This window comes from Epinephelus moara, chromosome 22 (genome assembly GCF_006386435.1).
Source record: "Epinephelus moara isolate mb chromosome 22, YSFRI_EMoa_1.0, whole genome shotgun sequence".
Lineage (NCBI taxonomy): Eukaryota > Metazoa > Chordata > Actinopteri > Perciformes > Serranidae > Epinephelus > Epinephelus moara.
Genome location: NC_065527.1, coordinates 22,495,176 through 22,513,982, shown reverse-complemented (window position 1 = coordinate 22,513,982; position 18,807 = coordinate 22,495,176). Strand labels below are relative to the sequence as shown.

Below are 18,807 nucleotides of genomic sequence, written 5' to 3'. Positions count from 1 at the left end.
GGCACCGCCAGTTTGACAGTTGACTGTTGCATACCAGCAAACACACCCTCGACCGGCCCAAAAACACAGCTCCCCGGGCAACCGAAAATAGTGAAATAATGAAACACAGACATTTTTGTCAATGACCAGGGACCGCAAGAACCGCGTACGACCGACATTTGCTCTCCTCTCCTTTCCTCCCCTCTCCCCTCCGCCCTCCTCGGTCCGTCCTCCCCTCCCTCCCTCCCTCCTCTCTGGGACTGAGAATGCCCGTGTTGTACTGACACAGTAGCGATACGGGCTGAGTAGACATGGAGGCCCGATTAACGAGAGAGGCCCGTGCTGACACATCCAGGCCTAGCTAACGGCGTGTCGGAGTGGATTTCGGAGCATCTCGGGAGATATTACGGATACCAGTTGCTGTAAGGAAAAAAGGATTTTAACACCGAGGAGGAAGAAATAGAAGGAGATCCATTTCGGGTCTCTGTTGATTCAACGCAGCCGCCATTTTGTTGACAGTTAGTGTTTTTTTAATAACCTACACGGCGCTGCATCTGTTATTTTACACCGCTGGAATTTAACTCGCCATTATTTTTTATGCCTGTGTATTTCTGTCGATTTAACTGTGCGTTTGTCCTTAAACTAACGTCGGGGGATTATTCTGGTTTAGCTGACATGCTAGTGCATCGTTAGCCGTCGTAGCTGAGATGTAGTAACACGAGTGCCTACGAGAATGTGACGGAGATGTAAGATTATGTGCATCACTTGTGCGGGGTTGTGTCATATTCACTCGGTTTACACAGATTGTTTGGAAGCTGTAGGCGTTTGCGACTCATTTGCAGCCTACATACAGTGTAAGTTAAAGCTGTGCCGGGCGAAATTTGCCTAAATCGCTCTCAAACAGGCTGCTGATAGATGGCTAGTTAGCCGCTGCCAGTGCCATTGATACAAAATGTAGCACAGGCTGTCTATTATTGGACGGATGGTAGCTACTGGCTTGTTACAAAATAAACACAAACCTTTCACAATGCGTGGGTTTTATTGAGCGCCAAGTGGCCACGCAATTCCCTTTACTTTACCGCCTTGTCTGTTATTATCTTACACATTATGGAAATGCATATTTTGGGGGGGATGCTTTACATGCTGGCACTTCACCATCACAACTTTGTGTTTTGGAGCTGGCAAGGTTAATCAGTTTTTTCGTAGATGGTCAGGAGCTGTGTGCATTGATTTCTGATTGGGATTTGGGGCTGCATTCAAGATTATCACCCTGTTGTAACCTGTTTGGCACATCTGAAAACAGCAGAAACGTTTGTTATACAATTGTAGCTTGGACACTTGGGACAAAATATCAGATTGTCGCTTTAGCTCATGCCTTGGATTTATGTCTTTCAAAGCAACATCGATATAAAGCTCAAATCTGACAGTTTTCATGTTTTGGTTTTTGGCAATTCAGCACTTGGAAGATAAAATATGTGGCCACCACGTTGATACACACGAAGGGAGGACACAGCCAAATAATGTGAACACCGTTTCTGGACAATTACAGAGGTGAGTGACTATTATGATATGATGCATTTTAATAGGTTTTCAGACTGATTGTTGTTGTTGCCATACTAGCATAGAAGTTAGTGTTATAAGTCCCTTCAGCCGATTTTTATTGAATGTTTACATGCATGTCAGTGTTTGCTAAATTATTTCTCGGCTGCATGCATTGCAGTGTCACCTTAAAACTGCAAGAGCATGTCTCTGAGGCCGGATTTCCTTTTCATACACACAGTTATTATGATTACTAAACACGGATGAATTTGCGGAGTTGATATGAGAAAATTAAGGGTGATGCGTTCACAGACACGAGTTAGTCCCTTGAGGGGCAGTGTTGACTGTACAGGAAACCGAAAGCAGATAACGTTATTTGGTTTGCTCAGCCCGACCATGTTTTTTTGCATAACACAAGGGAAAGTGTAATTACGTAAAATATTATACACACTTTCTATGCGGTGTATTTAAAGCAGTTAATACGGAAGGAACTACCGAGGGAGCATGTTTGCAGGGTGCAGCTCCGACTGACACCTGTCATTCCGGTCCGATTTATTGCAGCCTTTACTGCAGTTCAGGTTATCCCCGAAGTTTAAACATTGCAGCAGCCTCTTTAGTGTAAGGCCAGTTATGTTTGAGCACTTCCGCTTTTAGATGATACAAACTAATAGTAGTAGTAGTAAAAGAATTTGGCTGCCCCCCCCTTCCTGAGCAGGGCTCTGTGCTAACACCGATGGAGTAAAAGCCCTGGAAATGACACGGGAGCTCTGAGGGCAGTCGCCAGCTCTCATGTGAGTGATGTGGGGGGTGGGTGGGTTGGATACTATTGCTATGGGTAAAGGGAAATCAGCAGTTATGAACAACGTGTGCAAAAGTGAGGAGGGAGTGAAAGGAGGGAGGGAGTAAGGGGAGGAAAGAAGTGGGAGGGGGCGCGGGAAGTTGTTTACTACGTTCTTGCCTGCTCTGCCATTTCTTAGGTTGTTGGCCTGACATTGATTATTGATTCCCTTGTTTTTTTCAGTCAGTTTGTGACATTTGTTCATGTTTTATGTGCCCATCTTTTTACTTTAACACCTGGCTATTCCTCTAGAAGTATTAGCAGTCAACATACAGGCATGACTGATATCTGTCTTTAAAACCAAGCAGTGTTGTCATTCTCTTGTTTCGCAGAATGACTGTACAACACAATATGACTGCAGTGCACTGCTTTCTAAATACAAAAGTACCCCAGTGTTAAACATGAAAGTGATATGCTTTATGGTGGAGGCTTATTAATCACAAAATAGAAAGCGCTTCGGCCCAATGTCAGATCATTTACAGGAGGACAAGTGCCAGTAAATGACCTGGCTTAGCTTGTGTGAGGTAAGGGGAATGTTTTGACTCTCGGGGAGCCGAGCTTTTCTTTAGAGTTGTGTCAGTAGCCTCTCAAAGAGTTAGGTGCTACAGCAGCTTATTTTTGGCATAGCTGCTGTCAGGCAGCGGAAGCAGCTAGTATCAGTGCGAGCGCTTAGTATAAAAGAATGAGGAGAACATTTGTCACTCTGTGAGAGAAGGACACAGGGAACAGAGTTGGGGGGGGTAGCGGTGGGTGAAATGTGTTTCTGATTAAAGTAGGAACACAGTGACTTTAGTTTGTGTGCTGTTACTACTGCTTTCCAAGTTTGCGAAATAGAGGAGGAAGAGGATGGAAAAGCTTAAAGAAAACGGTGAAAGAACACAGAGATTGATGGAGTGTTAAAGAAAAGAGGGAGGTGTGATTTGAGTGTGGTATGTGTAGCAAGGGGGAGTCTGCAGTTGAGGCGAAATGGAGTGAGTAATTGAAGTAAACACAGAAAAGAGGGCGTGGGGAAACTTCAGGCCAGACTCCAAAAAATCGTGCTGCGTTTACTGTGTGGTTCGACAAAAAAAAAGAAATCTCTACTACTGTTTTCCACAGTCGTAATCCAAAACAAACATGGTCTAAGACTCCATGTAGGGTAGATTTCTTTTTTTTTTCTCTTGCTGTGACACTTTAGTGATGTGTCGACTTGTATGACTTTCCTCAGGCTCCATTAAGTGGCTCCTTTAGTGCTCTCCACTAATGTAGGGCGCAGAGAAACCGCCGGCACGTTGACGCTCTATCACTCACTCTCAGTTGCTGCTGGCGAAGGCTGGGAAAGGCGGCCGGATCCTCTGTCTAGTCCCAGAGGGCCCAATGTGCTGAGGTCACAGTTCTGAATTGCCTCCAAATGACTTCACCCAGAGAAAGCACCTGCTTGGGGGCGAATCCGCATTAAATCACTCAGTGGCCACGGGGAGCTGTAGACAACTTCATTGAATTGGGCTGCCCTCTAAGGAGCACAATTAAGAAACATGCTGCTCTCTGCTGCTGCTGTGCTAACATAGGGTATAAGCACTTTGCCACCATCACAGGCACCCGTTTTCACGGCAGCTAATGAGGAGACTTAAGGGATTGCTCACTTGGCATCTTATCCTGTAACACCTCGGAAAGATGTGGCAGCAATGTGGGATTAAGTATTGACTCTAGATCTTATGGGCTTTGTAGTTCTCAGGTGGACAATTCAGAGTCCTTGAGCTTAAGGTTACATTTCGCAGGTAGAAGATCCTTGGCTGTGTAAATAGGTCACAGATTGTTATAGGCTGTGAGGACGAACACACCATAAAAAGTCACCCAGACAGGATGAAGGACGGCCTCTAACCAAATAGATGATAAAAATGGTTGCCCTCGTCTGCTTTCCACCATCATTCATAGGACATTTTATACTTCTCTGTTGCAGGGCGCTGTTTAAAACTGTCAATGTTTGGTTGATGTTCTGTGTTGTGGTGACTAATGTGAAATTTCCCCCCTCCACCCTCCCTTTCCTTCTTTCTCCTTGCTACACCTGTCTTTACTTCAACAGTTGAAGGACGGAGAGAGAGGGCTGGACAGCCAAGGAAGGGAGAGAAGCCACCTCAAAACAAGGAGAGCTTCACCCTCACCGTTATCCCCCTCCCCCTTTTCCCCCTTAACCCCTATCCCATCCCCCAGCAAAAACTCTACCTGGTATCCACAACATCCCCTCCCTAGTGGACCTGTACACCCCTTGAAGTTCTGATGGATCAAAAAAATCAAGGAGGAACTGCAACTCCACCCCCTCTCCTCTCAGGTGCCCCTTCAGGGGAGCGAGAGAAGGAGGGAGGGGGTGGAAAGAAAGAAGAAGAGGAGGAGAAGAAGAGAGACAGAGAGAAGGAAGGAACCGCCACTGCCTCTGCAGGTGCAGGAGGGGCAGGAGCAAGTGGGCCAGGAGGTGCTGGCGGTGACCAGTCCCATTTCTCCATCAAAGAGAGCAGCTTGTCTGAGGGCAATGTCAAACTTAAGATTGGCCTTCAAGCAAAGCGCATGAAGAAGCCTCCTAAGATCTTGGAGAATTACGTGTGCCGACCAGCCTTCAGGGCCACTGTGAGGCATACGGGGCGTGGAGGTGGCGGCGCTCGTGGAAACCGTGCAGCGGCTACAGGTGATGGGGCAGGCATTCAGAGCCAGAGTCCTTCACATGGCAGGGAAAAGGATAAGGAGAAGAGTCCCAGTGTCAACAGACCTGCCTCATCGTCTTCATCAACCCCCTCTGCTAAAGCACCGACGCCACCTCCTCCTGCTACTCCTCCTGCCAGCACTACCACCCTGTCACCCTCCCAAGTGAATGGGAGCGCTCCGGCAAAAAGGGTAAGAAGGGATAACACTCGATTTATGTATTTTGATTCAGCAATTGATTCACACTCTGCCAAAAGTAAACATTCAGTGTTGACATCCAGCCTGTCCACTATATTAATTTTGTGTACATACTTGTGTTTACTTCCTTAAAATGTTATTGGTCAGTGGTCAGTAAGGCAGCGGTCCACGAAAAGGTTACCGTAGTAATTACCATGTTATTGCACAGATAAAGAGCAGAGCATAAATTCTTCTTTAGTTTTCTTTGTTTTCTCTGTTGGCCTGTCTCTATTCATCATGCACCGCCCCCTCCAATCTCCCTCCGTCTGTGTCGTCTATCCTCTGTCTCTGCACGGCCATGTCCTCTCCACCCCCCTCCCCTACATGACCCCCTCTCTAGCTCTCCCTCTCTGTCCCCAATCTGACCCTGATAAGTGTTATTGAGTTGAGTGTAACTTCCCCCCTGGGCATGGCTGGGGAGCAGCAGACAGAAAATCTTATCAATGGATTGCAGTGTGTAAAGGGGTATTGAAACCTGTTTCTGATTGATAGTTTGTACTTTTCGCTGGGGTTATAGATGTGTTGGGTTCAGTGGCGCTGGTGCCATAGCAGCTCTCCATTTTGCCACTTTTCTTTCAAATTTGTCATTAGATATCAGCATATGACTTTAGTACAGTACTTGAAAATGTGTATAGTTGTTTAGAAAAAAAACAATATATGCATCAATGTCATTAAGAGATTGGACAATGTATTTCTTAAGTTACCACCTATGATTAACTTCCCATCTCTTTTTCTATTTTTTATTTATTTATTTTTTTTGCAGGGATCACCAAAGATGGATTGCAAGTCTGATACAAAGCCAGACATGAAAGCAGCCACCGCCACATCTGAGAGACCCCTTAACCTTCACCGCCCTCCACCAGACAGCAAAACACATCCCCCTGGGAAAAAAACACCAACTCCACAACCCAACGCCCGGACATCTTCACCTTCCCCACCACTCCCCACATCAAAAGAACCCAGCTTTGAAGCTGTTAAACCTCCTCAATACACCTACAGCACTGAAAGTCAGAGAGAGAAGGACAAGGGTGGTCAAAATTGGGGAGCACCCACAGTCACCGAGAAATTAGCTCAACTCATAGCGACTTGCCCTCCATCAAAGACCCCTAAGCCAGCCAAACCTGCAAAGACTGACCCCGCTCCTCCTCTCCCAAGCTCAGGCTTCATGGCCCCAACAGCCAAGCAACGAGACAGGGCTATGGCCAATAGGAACACATATTCAAGAATGGTACACCTTTCTCCACCACCTCCTGTGTCACGACCACCTGGTCGGCCCTATGGTTCCAGGAACAAGGACAGTTTTATGGAAAATTCACCTCCCCTGACACCACTGAGGAAGGAGGATGTAGAGGGGCCTGAGAAAGCTAGTAGCAGCAGCGGTAACAGCATCAGCAGCAGCAGTAATCGCAGCAGCAGCCCAGGACTCACCTGTGGCAATAACCGCCTGTCAGCCATGTCAAAGGACAGCAACAGCGACAACAGCAACAGTAGCATTTCTAAACCACAGTCACGTCCAGCTCACTGCCTACCCCACACCACATCTTCACCATCTTGTCCCATTTCTTCATCCTCCAGCGCTTCAGCTGAGCAGAGGACAGTGAGTGCAGTGAGTCACCTGGGCTCCCCTGCTCCCTCACAAGGACACCATGCACGAGAGAGTCCTGCGTTGGCAGAGGAAAGCAGTGCAAGTGAGAGGGAGCAGGACAGTGACGGCCCCAGAGACTTAACCAAGTGCCCTCCTCCAACAGGATCAGGAAAACCAGAAGGGAAAGACAAGGGGGCTAGTAATCAGTCACTGCGAGTTGAAAGGGGGAAGAGCTCTAGTCCAAGTAAGCGCAGTCCAAATCGGGATAGTAGTCGACCTGGTCGGACTAGCAGTCCCCCTGAGCCTGTAAGACAAAGGGCATCTTCTTCACCAGAGCCAGATGAGGATGAAAGCCCACCAACGCCTCTAAGAGATGATTCTCCTGATTCATCCATAGACTCTCCAGCAGAGCAGGACAGCAAACCCCTTAAAAAACGCAGGGGCAGGAAACCTCGCTGGACCCGTGTTATGAACAAGGCACAGGGTCAAAGAGCAGGCCAGGACAGTCCCTTTGAGCAGAGCAAAACCACCATGCCTTTATCTTCAAGTTTGGACACACCATCACCGCTGGTTAAAAGACCTGTGGGCAGGCCTCCCAACCCAAATAAGGTCAAACCAAATCCTGTGCCACAAAGTCCAGCGTCACAGCTCTTCCCATCCCAGCCTAAGAAGAGGGGGAGGCCGAAGTCCAAAATGCCAAGGCTTGACGCTCCGGCCCGTGGGTGCCTTCCTAATAAGCTGGCCCCCTCCAAGGTCTTTTCATCTTTACTGAAGTCCAAAGAAGAGCAGGACCCCCCTGTTCTTCACCCAGAGGTGGACCTGAACCCCCCTAAACCTATGCCTAGAAAACGTGGACGCCCCAAGCGCCTTCCTCCTACCTTACCCCAGGAGGGTCAGCCTCCCACGTTGGCACCAGAGTCAGGGGACATGGGAGACAAGCGGTTCCGCAGCAAAGGAAATGGGCAGCTTATCATGAAAACTATTATAGGCAAGATCAATAAGATGAAAAGTATGAAACGAAAGCGTATTCTCAGTCAAATCTTGTTAGGCCCAAGACCAGAAGACACCCCTAAATGTACTACCAGTGGGGTGGTTGGCTCTGTGGAAGCTGCGACCCAATCATTGTCCTCCTTGGCTGCTTCTTTTGGAGGAAAACTAGGGCCACAAATTAACGTAAGTAAAAAGGGCACAATATACATGGGTAAGAGAAGAGGCCGGAAACCAAAATCGGCTAATGCCACAGCTTCAACACCACCACCAGAACCCTTTCTGTCTCCAAACACCACTTCCCCTCTCCATCATCATCAATCACAGTCCCAGCAACAGCACCAGCTCTCCTCTTCAGAGGTCTTTCCCTCCCCCTCCCTGTCACAGTCTAGTGGAGGCCACAGTCCCATCAGCGATGCCAGCTTTGTGGAGCCAGGCTCAGTGCACTTTGCAGGTCACTCTCACTATTCTAACTCCCATCATGGCCACAACACGTTCTCCTTCCCTCCCCCAACTTTTTCAGCTCCTAATCCTCGCAACCCAGGGTTGGGCTCAATGTCATCATCTACGGCCACAGCAGCTTCCCAGAAAAAGTCATCTTGCCGTGGATATCATCACCACCACCATCATTACAGGCAGCACTACCATTATCATAAGCTTTCCCCTCCTAGGCCGCTCCATCCCACCTCCCCTGCCCCCCTGAGTGAGCTAAAAGAGGCCACTCCGTCACCAGTTAGTGAGTCACATAGTGAGGAGACAGTGCCCAGTGACAGTGGTATAGGAACGGACAATAACAGCACCTCTGACCGGGGTGAGAAAGCCGGAGGTGCGGGAGGCTTGGGTGCAATTGGTATTCCACCGGGGATGGGCAGTGGATTATTAATGCCCGGGGTCATTGGTTCAGCTATGGGTCCAGGGGTGGGGCTTAATTCCAGAGGCAGGCGGCGTCACTCTGCTGTGCTCATGGAGCATCCCTCACCCTCTCCATCACCTCACGGGGCACGGTCATCACCTGATCCCAGGAGACCTCACCCAGCAGCTCCCGCCTCCTCCTTAATAGGACACAAAGAGAAACATAAGCACAAGTGCAAACGCCGCAGCCATGGGTGCCCCGGCTATGACAAGCTAAAGAGACAGAAAAGGAAACGCAAGAAGAAGTACTTGCAGCTGCGCTCCCGACGGCATGACCCTGACTTTCTTGCTGAGCTGGATGAGATAGTTATGAGACTGAGTGAAATACGGATAGCACACCGTACCACAGGGCACAGGCTCGGCAGTGGAATAGGCATAGCAGCAGGAACAAGTAGAGTGCCAGGAGTGGGGAGCAGGGCCACTGGTGGCATAGGAGGCACAGGCGGCCCTCCTCCACATCACTATGTCCACAGAGACCTCCTGCCTACAATCTTCAGGGTTAACTTTGGCAGCTTCTACTCCCATCCTGCATACTCCTGTGACCCATTGCACTATGTTCGTAAACCAGACATGAAGAAGAAGCGGGGACGCCCTCCCAAACTGAGGGAGTCCATGTCTGAGGTTCCCTTTGTACCTGGGCTTGGATTCCCACTCTCCAGTGGAGGCTTCTACCACCCCTCCTACAGCGTTCCCTACTCCTCTGGGCCCCTGGGCTTGGGCTATTACAGAGGCTATCCTCCAGCTAGTGCTCTGTATCCCCACCCACACCACCAGTCGCCCCACACAGCCCCATCCCACCACTCTCACCATTCACCATCTTTTCCCCCTCCTCCCCCCACATCTTACATGCATCACCACCACCCTTCACATCTCCTGCTGAACCCCTCTAAATTTCACAAGAAAAAACATAAGCTGCTTAGGCAGGAGTACCTGGGAGGAGGAAGGTCCCCTGTCCTGTATCCACCTATGTCCTCTGAGCTTTCCTTTAATTGGCATCACAAACACAAACACAGACACAAACACAGAGAGCGCTGTGCTGAGGAGGACAGAGAGGAAGCACCAAGAGGAGGATCGGGTAGCCGGGCTAGTACAGGGATTTCTGACAGTGCAGCATCAGGGAAAGGGGAGCGAGCTGGCAGTTTAGGAATGGCAGAGTCTTTACAACGATGCCGCTTTGGACGAGACACCTCCAGCGCCGGCGCCAGCAAGCAAGCCGCCTCCACTTCTGCCAACTCCCCTTCTTCATCCTCATCCTCATCTGCAGAAAGGTACAAGCGCAAAGAGACCTCCATGTCCTGTCTAGGCCCCTCCAGGCTTTCACTAGGTAGCAACTCAAAAGGTCACCACCCAGTGGAGTCCTGGTTCAGGATGGGCAGCTCCAAGGCAGACTACTCTAAACTTTCACGAGGTCATGTGGCACCTGGCCAGGGTCCGTTTTCTGATGGACGGGCTGAAGATCCAGCTGGCTGCTCGGACAGCGAGGACGAGGAGCCTCTCACCCCCACGGAGGATGTAGAGCCTGGAGCCCATGATTCTCCAAACCTTACAAATCTGTTTGCCTCTGCTCTCACCCGTACGACGCTGAAGAGTGGCAGGAACAGAAAGCCTGAGGTAGTCACAGAGAGCTCCAGCTTCTCCCGCATGGACCGGCCGATGAGGAAGGACCGCTCAACATCAGCAGAAAGGAGAGAGATAGGTAAGTCTAATTTTGTTGAGTCAAATTGTAAAGGGATCTATATGAGTGGGCTGACTACAGCAGAGCATGCACTGATACTGTAGGTTACAACAGCATCTACTTAGTTCATTCAGAATAAAAAAGGCTATAGTAACCAATAACAATGGCAGCTGGGAGCTATATGCATTTTATGTGCCTATTAATTGCATTGAATCCCTTATAATTCATGTAGCCTTATACGCTTGAGTGTGATGAGATATTCAGTGCAGAAAATCTTTTGACCCAAATTAAATTTGACATTGTTAAAGGTTATTGGAGTCAATTGTGCACCAAATTCTTGTTCCAAAAATAGTTCTGTGCATGCAGTTGTATCAAGAATCCTGTGGCTGAATATGATTGGCTGATGTCTGATGAGCTTTATGGCTTGGCACAGTCACGGTGAAACTGGAACAGTGTGCAATCAATTAGATCCCGCACTGATTCCAGGACTATGTATTTGGGCAATAACCATTTCAGACATTGCCATATGGCACAGCAAGTAGGCTCTCAAATCTTGCTTGATCTCTGCTCAGTGAAGCCTGCATATCTCCTGAAAATCCTTCATAGTGCTGAGGAGTAGTGTAGTGGTTACAGCTGGAACCATCCATACCTCAGTCATGGTTAGATCAAACAACAAAATTATGTGTTCTGTCTTTGCAGTTCTCTCAGCTGTCTCCCATCTGTACAAAGAAAATACTGAGTGGAACGGGCCACTTATTTTAGTGAAAAAAAGTCCCCTTGAAAGACGGTGACATCCCCTGTGTGTACACTTTCTGACATTTGGTAGCTCTTACTAGTGGTTACAGGCTTGGCAAAAAAAGCATATGTAATGACTTAAACTGGCTCCTCTGTGAGTGTGGATGGCCGCAGTTGGCCACAGTTGATATAGCATTCCTGCCAGAGCAAAAGGGGTGGAGTGTTTTGTTAACATGCTATATTTAGTAGACATTTCCCTCAAAAGCCCACAGTGTGAGGCCTAGTCCTGTTCTTCAGTACACCCAGCACCTGCACTGAGCTAATGTTGCTGATGTAAGACACATCGCCTTAGTGATGGTCTCCATCAGTGTGACTCCGCATGCCCCCTGACTGAGACTACTGTGCCTGTGTGTCTGTGTGTGAGCACTGCTGGGCTAGGTGTTTTTGTTTGTGTGCATGCAAGTAAGAGAGGTGGGAAGCTGTAAGGTCCCCATTGAGGCAGCATGATGCAGTTCAAACCATGTCAGGGTAATCCTGGATTAGAGCTCAGGACTCAGGGTCAACCAGCGGTCGCAGACTGTGAAGGTAGAGGAGGCCAAGGGTGGGGACCGGGCTCGCACACATGACAAGTGGGAACTGATGGAAGTAGATGGATGCATACTGACAGAGGTGTAGGTAGAGAGTGGGGAAAATGACTGCAAGGGAGACAAAAGATAAGGTGTAGCATAAAAGAGCGGGTGTGAAAAGGTATGTATGTTAGGATTTTAAATGACTTTCCAAGTCAACAAAAGAAAATGCAAATAAATATTTGTTTCCATCACCCACTGTTAAAGATAGTTGAAATGAAAATAATTTTGTATCATATTTGCTGAAACTGTCCCAATATTCTGAAAGAAATACATGAGACAGTCTGTAAAATCATGTCACTCCTCCCCTCCTACAGCCTCAAATGGCATTCACTAGAATCAGAATGCACCGCTGTCAGCAGCAACCAATCAAAGCCCAGGGTCTCTAGCTGCTGTCAGTCGCTCCGTCAACTGCTGTCAAACAAGGCAGTGCTGATCATATATGGCTGGTTTTGAAACAGATCAAGAAATATGAATCAATTATCATTGATATGAATCAATGAGAACATTTGTGACCTGGCTGCCATGTTGGATACAGTCGACTAAAGTGCCCACCAGCTGGACCAACTTTCTCACTTTACAGCCAAACAGTACACTAAAATATGTTTCTGAAAACATTTAAGGCGAGAAATAGGCAATGCTGTAACAGAATCGTGATTCATATTTGATCAGCGCTGCCTGTTTTGACTGCAGTTCACAGAGCAACTGACAGCCAGGTTAGAGACTCCTTGGCTCTGATTGGTTGCTGCTGACCGTGGTGTAGGAGGGGAGGAGTGACATGATTTCACAGACTGTCTTGTGTACTTCTTTCAGAATATAGTGACAGTGAGAAAGTTGGGCTGGTGGGCAGTGCTTGCTCACAAACTTGCTCCTTTTACACCTATACAGTACATTAAAATATGTTTCTAAAAACATTTGAGGTGGGAAATAGACCATGCAGTAATGGGATCGTGGTTCATATTTGATCAGTGCTGCCTAGTTTGACAGTTTGACCGAAGTTTACAAGCAACGATTGACATGATTGACAGCTGATTTAGAGACTCTTTGGCTCTGATTTTTTGTTTTTGTTCACATGAACTTAGGCTATGATAAATGCTACAAGACAATAGAGTAGGCAGAGGAGTATGATAGTGATAGTTTCAGCGAATACAAAAAAGTTATTTTTTCATTAAAGTTACCATCTTTAGCTTCACATAAGCCATATTATGCCTGCATGACAACCTGCACCAGACCATGCAAGGTAACCCATCATGACCACATGCCAAGCTGTTCATACAACACAGGGGGTGGGGCAGTGGTCATGCAATGGTTAAAACTGTTGTCCACTCTGATAAGTTAGTTAATCAGTCAATCCCCTTTGACCCTCTCTTACCCGCTGACTTGGGTCACGTGTGGGCTTACTGATCTCGCTGTGTCTAGTCTTTATGGGTCATGGGGTAACCCTCTTTCATTGATCCTTGCCCCATGGTTGAAACATAATGATGCTTCTGATAGACGTATGTTGGTAGTGCAGTAACTAGTTCCTAGTGTAGTAAAGATGTATTAATTTAAATAATTATCATTTTTAATGAATAACTGAATAATGAATAGCCTTTTTGCAACTTTTCCACTGTAGGTCAATGTTAAGACAGATTTGAAATATGAATAAATGATAGAATTTCTGTTTAAAATCAAATTCCATTAAAGTCAAGGTTCTTGGAAGACATGGGTGAGTGTGTGACAAATGAAAAGATGTAGAAGAGGGTTTTCTAAGGTCAGTCAAGGAGAGGAAGGAGGGAGAGGGTGAGGAAGTCAGGATGACGAGGCACAGGAGAACAATCTTAATGAGGAGAAAAGACAAGAAGAGGAGAGGAAGATGTGCGGGAAGTGAAGCTTGTAAGTGAGTCTTGTAACGTCAAAAGATGGGAAATAGGAAAGGGAAAGTGTGAAAGATGAGGGTGAAATATGAGTTTAAGGATAATGTAAAAGAGGAAAGAGATTTGAAGGAAGATGCAAAATTGGAAAATGATATAAAGTGTCAGGAGGAGAGTCAGAGAAAATATGGAGCAGTTGAGGGATGGTGAATAAATGAAGAAAACTACTCTATGTACTATCACTCTACGACCACTTTTACCATTGAATTCTTGTTACAAATATCACCTTGGTAGGGATAACATCGACATTTATGCTGTGTAAGCCAAGTACTTGTTGCTAGAGGTGTAAAGCAGTGTCAAACAAATCTTTCTGTTGACTCCAGGTGTCTTGGTGGTTTCCAAATTGTCATAAAAGCAGGGCTCTTCCTGTATAATGTATCACAAGGCGGCCACCTACGTCAGATTTCACCCCGCCTCCAGCTTTCGACAAAAGGCTCTTATTCATAACTGGAATAGCTGTGTTACACCAGTGTGGTGGCACTGTGTTGTAATCAGCACAATGCACTGGGAAAGGTGTTGCCAAAACAGTGAAAGGAAGAAAAGAGCCATCTGATTTTTCCTGGACTGGTCCTGGCCCTATAAATATGAAAAACAGCTGATGAGGTCATTATTCGTCTCCTTTTCACTGACGTCCATCGTTTAATACAGATTTATATTGTCAGGTGTTGGGGTGGGAATCTCCAGACACCTCACAATTCGATTTCATTACGATTCAGAGGGTAACGATTTGATCATAAAACGATAATCGATGCATCAAAATGCATCAAAATGTTTGATTTCAACACGTTATTTTTCTCTTTTTTTTAAAAAAAAAAATAGCATATGAAATTATTGGTGATCTATAATTGAATAAACAGATTATTTTACTTGCATACAGTGTGGCTCTTGTCCAGGTTCCTTTCCCCTTCAACCTACCTCCATACCCTCAATTTTGAACCAGGGGGTGCCAGTCGGATTACAACCATCTGCGGATGCTCATGCTTGTCCATTGTGGGATATACATTTATATGGGATATACACACGTCTGCATAGCGTCCAGTGTTTGCATAGCCTACTGTAATATTTCCCTTGAAACAGTATGCAATTCATGTTCTGTTCAATAATATGTGGCCCGCATCTTTTTTATTTTAAGAAGTTAACTGCATTGATGAATGCATGAATTTGAAAGCATTGGAAAAAGTTCCAGGACAGGGTATAGGAGTGGAGGAGGTCAGACAGGAACTGGGGGGCAAGACTATGGAGGGATTCGTAGGTGGATGCAGGATTTGACCGGAAGCCAGTGATGTTAGATGAGAGTGCGGTTGGTGTGCCACCCTGGCAGCTGAGTTCTGCACATAGAGGAGCCTGTCCAGGGTCTTGTTGGGAACACCAGACAGGACTCCCAAAATATGTTGCTTGTAAATAAGTGTTTGCTTGAGCCAGTTGATGCCACAGTAGATATGCACGTGTGTACACATGCTCAGGATGGTATCACCTCCGCCTGATTTTGAGCCAGGGAAAACCCTAAAAAGTTGAAATTAATAAACATCAGCCAGAGACTGCTTTGTCATTCAGCTTATGCATAGCCACAGTATCACCCAGTTTGTTGACTGTCTCATCTTTTCTAAAGCCACTTACAAATGCTAGGAATTGCTTAAAATGTGTGTTCTGTGCTTTAATACTTAGTGCAACATATGTAGTATCAATTTTTTCGTCTCCTTTGACTAGGCTCATCAGGTGTCCAGACAAGAGGTGTTGCCCTCTCGCCCCCTGAAGGGCCTGAGGGATCTGTACACAACCGGCAGCAGCACCATCACCAACCTTCACTGTTTCACTCCCACGGCTCCGCTTCTTCCTCCTGCCTCTCCCCCTCTCAGGACTGTTGCCTGGATGCCTCTCTGCCCCACCACTCCCATCGGGCACAGCCATCCAAACACAGCCTGCACCATGTCAACAAAATCCTGCGTGCCAAGAAGCTGCAGAGACAGGCTCGTACAGGGAACAACGTAGTGAAGAAGAGGGGCCCTGGACGTCCCAGGAAACACCCGCTACCCTCCCCACCGCCATCCCCTCCGCCAGTGGTTGAGTTGAATCAGACCCGGCACAGGGACAGAGGGACAGAACGGCCAGCAGGGGGCCGAGGGTGGGAGGGGGACACTGTGACAGATGCTATAGAGTCGGTAGTCCAGGGCCAGCGCAGAAAAGGCCAGAAGAGAAAGCACTGGGACGGAGATGGGGATGAGGAAGAAGAGGAGGAAGAAGAGGATGGGGAGGTAGAAGAGACTGAGGAGCGATTGCCAGACAGAGAGGAGAACCTGGGCAACCTGGTAGCAAGGTCCAGAGCTGGGACTGGAAGAAGCTGGCTTACCCAGGACGAACTCCAGCACTTTCGTGGGTAAGCAGTCTTTCACCACACTGTTGCACATTAACCTTCATACCTGAAAGTCTCAGCTATGGCACACTGACAAACATTTACAGTGAGTACTAATGTTAGGATTCATATAAAGGAACATTTATTAAATACAGTCACCACTAGAAATCAAGTCATGGTTCTATTTTTAGCTCAATGGAAAGCAAGCCAGATGGCCACAGCTCCCCAGAACGCCCCAGCACTGTCTCCAGGGAACAAGCTCCGCCCATACCCATAACCAGCCAACGGGAGAAGAGAGCAGCCAGACCTCCAAAGAAGAAGTTTCAGAAGGCGGGACTTTACTCTGATGTGTACAAGACTGAAGAGTGAGTTGCAAAGAAATCTTAAACTAAATCTTCTGATATTGATGTTTACTTTAGAAGTCAGTGCCCCATATACAGCTTCTCTGGAGTGCTTGTGATCTGCCTCTTATATCATATCATTTCTGTACCAATCCCTGTAGCCCCCGAAGTCAGCTCCTGCAGCTAAAGAAAGAGAAGCTTGAATACATACCTGGGGAACATGAGTATGGATTGTTTCCAGCTCCTATACATGTTGGTAAGTCTCAAATTGAAATCACTTTTTTTTTGCACTGCACCCTGTAGTTTCTATTTAAACAGGCAGTTTCAACGCTTGGCAGGTGGGGGGGGGGGGGGGACCTTTATTTTGGGTCCTTGAAATGTCATGGAAAAGCTTGGTGTTTTTCAAATGTTGTATTGTAAACTGTCAAATAACTGGCAACATCTACTTTTTAAAAATAATCTACCAATTCCTCTCGCATTAACGCCACTCAGATCAGGACAGTGGATCAAACCACAATCATATTTTGTTTCTGGCCGGGATGGAGGATCCACGCTCTGATAGCTTGCTGTCACTGTACCCTGGATGACCCAGGGAGTGCAAATTCAATGAAAAATTGGCTGTTTCACCAAGATCCTGTGGCATGTCTGAAACCGGTACAAGGCAATGCATATGAGGCTCAATGTATATTATGCAAAGAAAAATTTCAAACTCGGCACGATGGGAATCATGGCAGTGGAATCCCACGTGCAGAGTGAGAAACACAAAATCACCAAGAAAACCTGCCAACAAATGGCAGGTACTTCCTATTTCTGTTGTACCCTCATCTCCACCATGAGACAAAAAAGTCATTTTTCTGTTAAAATAAACATTTGGGCAAAAGTAAAGTAATTGATGTCAGTTCATGTTTTTTTCCTACAATTTTTAGTGTAAAAATGGACTCAAATGTCATTCTGAGAGACATTATAAAAGTCTTATAAGTTCTTATTATTTATTTGCCTTAAGTAACCCTGTAGTCAGTTTTTCAGTCTAAAATCCACAACGGCTCGTTGTACTTCAGTTCCCCAGGGCCTCTGGGGTCACTTATCAAAACTATCCAGATTACTCAGTAAACCTGTTTCTAGGAACATGACTCTTCCCTTTTCAGTCACTACAGGCCTGTATTTTCAGCTATGATGAGATGAAACACACAAAATGTTTCATCAAGAGGTCGAACTTCTCATTTTAATAGCGTCTGTGAATATAAATGTGATTTATATATATGACTGTGTACATGTAAAAGTTGCTTCCATCTTCTTTTAGGTTTCAATTTCATTTTCTCCTCCCAAATTTCCCCTGCTTTGTTTATTCAGGGAAGTACCTGAGACAGAAGCGCATTGATTTCCAGTTGCCTTATGACATCCTATGGCTGTGGAAACACGATCAGGTAATCAATCATCAATAAGTGTTTGTAGGGTTTTCCTGTGCTTACAGTAAACTACTAACAGATTGTTTCAAAAGATACAGTCCCCATAGTGTCCCACATAATTATTTGTTTCTGTTTTTTACCCCTTTGTGTTAACTGTTCTGTTTTTGTGTTTCAGCTTTACAAGAGGCCGGATGTCCCCCTTTATAAAAAGATCAGATCAAGTGAGTGTCCGGCTTTGTTCCAGTGATTAAACCATAGTGTAATTTGTAGCCTGATCAGTTTGTGTGCTTGCATATATTTGTTTCAGTATGTTGGTTGCTTTGACTGTTGTAGTCCTTTTCATTAATTACATGCATTGTTTGTAAAACAGAAATTAAAAATGCTCAATGCTCCCACTGCTGGTCACAGTTTATGACAGTGTTAATAACTGTAAATGTAAAACTGTAATCCCCCATTTGTGTCACAGATGTCTATGTGGATGTGAAGCCTCTCTCTGGTTATGAAACAACTACATGCAACTGTAAACCTCGTGAAGACTCGAATGAAAAGGGATGCATGGATGACTGCCTGAACAGGTAAAGACAATTCACAGCACATAGTGGCGGCTTTAAGCAGGTTTCCCGTTGGAAATCTGATTATATGTCAAAAGTCAACACTCAGGTTTAGTCAAATGTTTGCTTAGGAATGCTGTATATATTTGTTATCCCTGCTAGGCATAAGCCTGGAGGGGATCATGCATTTGGCTGTGTGTGTGCATGCATGAGTGACTGTATCTGTCTGGCTAATCTCACATACTACTGGACCAATCAGCCTAATATCTTGTGTGCACATAGATGACTGTATGCTCAAGGAGCTCTTGTGGTTGCAGTGATTTACAATTGTCGAAAAATCTGTGTTGGTTGGTGACTGTTTTATACCATCATTAGCCCCTTCCACACTGCCTGTTCAAGGTGGAAATATCACACCCTTATGCCCCCTCGCCGTGCTGTATATGAAGTACATCTGTGGAAT

General features: G+C 46.3%; 1 protein-coding gene across 3 annotated transcripts in view; it reads left to right on the top strand.

The window, feature by feature from the left end:
- The first annotated feature begins 255 nt into the window (after positions 1 to 255).
- ash1l (ash1 (absent, small, or homeotic)-like (Drosophila)) overlaps positions 256 to 18,807 on the top strand; it is a 39,202-nt gene continuing 20,650 nt past the window's right edge. For 2 of the 3 annotated variants that reach the window (XM_050033881.1, XM_050033879.1), the window contains exons 1-10: positions 256 to 401; positions 1,436 to 1,530; positions 4,419 to 5,221; positions 6,030 to 10,446; positions 15,407 to 16,073; positions 16,241 to 16,414; positions 16,552 to 16,646; positions 17,741 to 17,814; positions 17,972 to 18,017; positions 18,263 to 18,371. In XM_050033881.1, coding sequence (XP_049889838.1) covers positions 4,613 to 5,221; positions 6,030 to 10,446; positions 15,407 to 16,073; positions 16,241 to 16,414; positions 16,552 to 16,646; positions 17,741 to 17,814; positions 17,972 to 18,017; positions 18,263 to 18,371 — 6,191 coding nt within the window. In that variant the 5' untranslated portion in view covers positions 256 to 401; positions 1,436 to 1,530; positions 4,419 to 4,612. Of the gene's footprint in view, positions 498 to 1,435; positions 1,531 to 4,418; positions 5,222 to 6,029; positions 10,447 to 15,406; positions 16,074 to 16,240; positions 16,415 to 16,551; positions 16,647 to 17,740; positions 17,815 to 17,971; positions 18,018 to 18,262; positions 18,372 to 18,807 lie in introns of all 3 variants that reach the window. The other variant, XM_050033880.1, reaches the window with a different exon arrangement.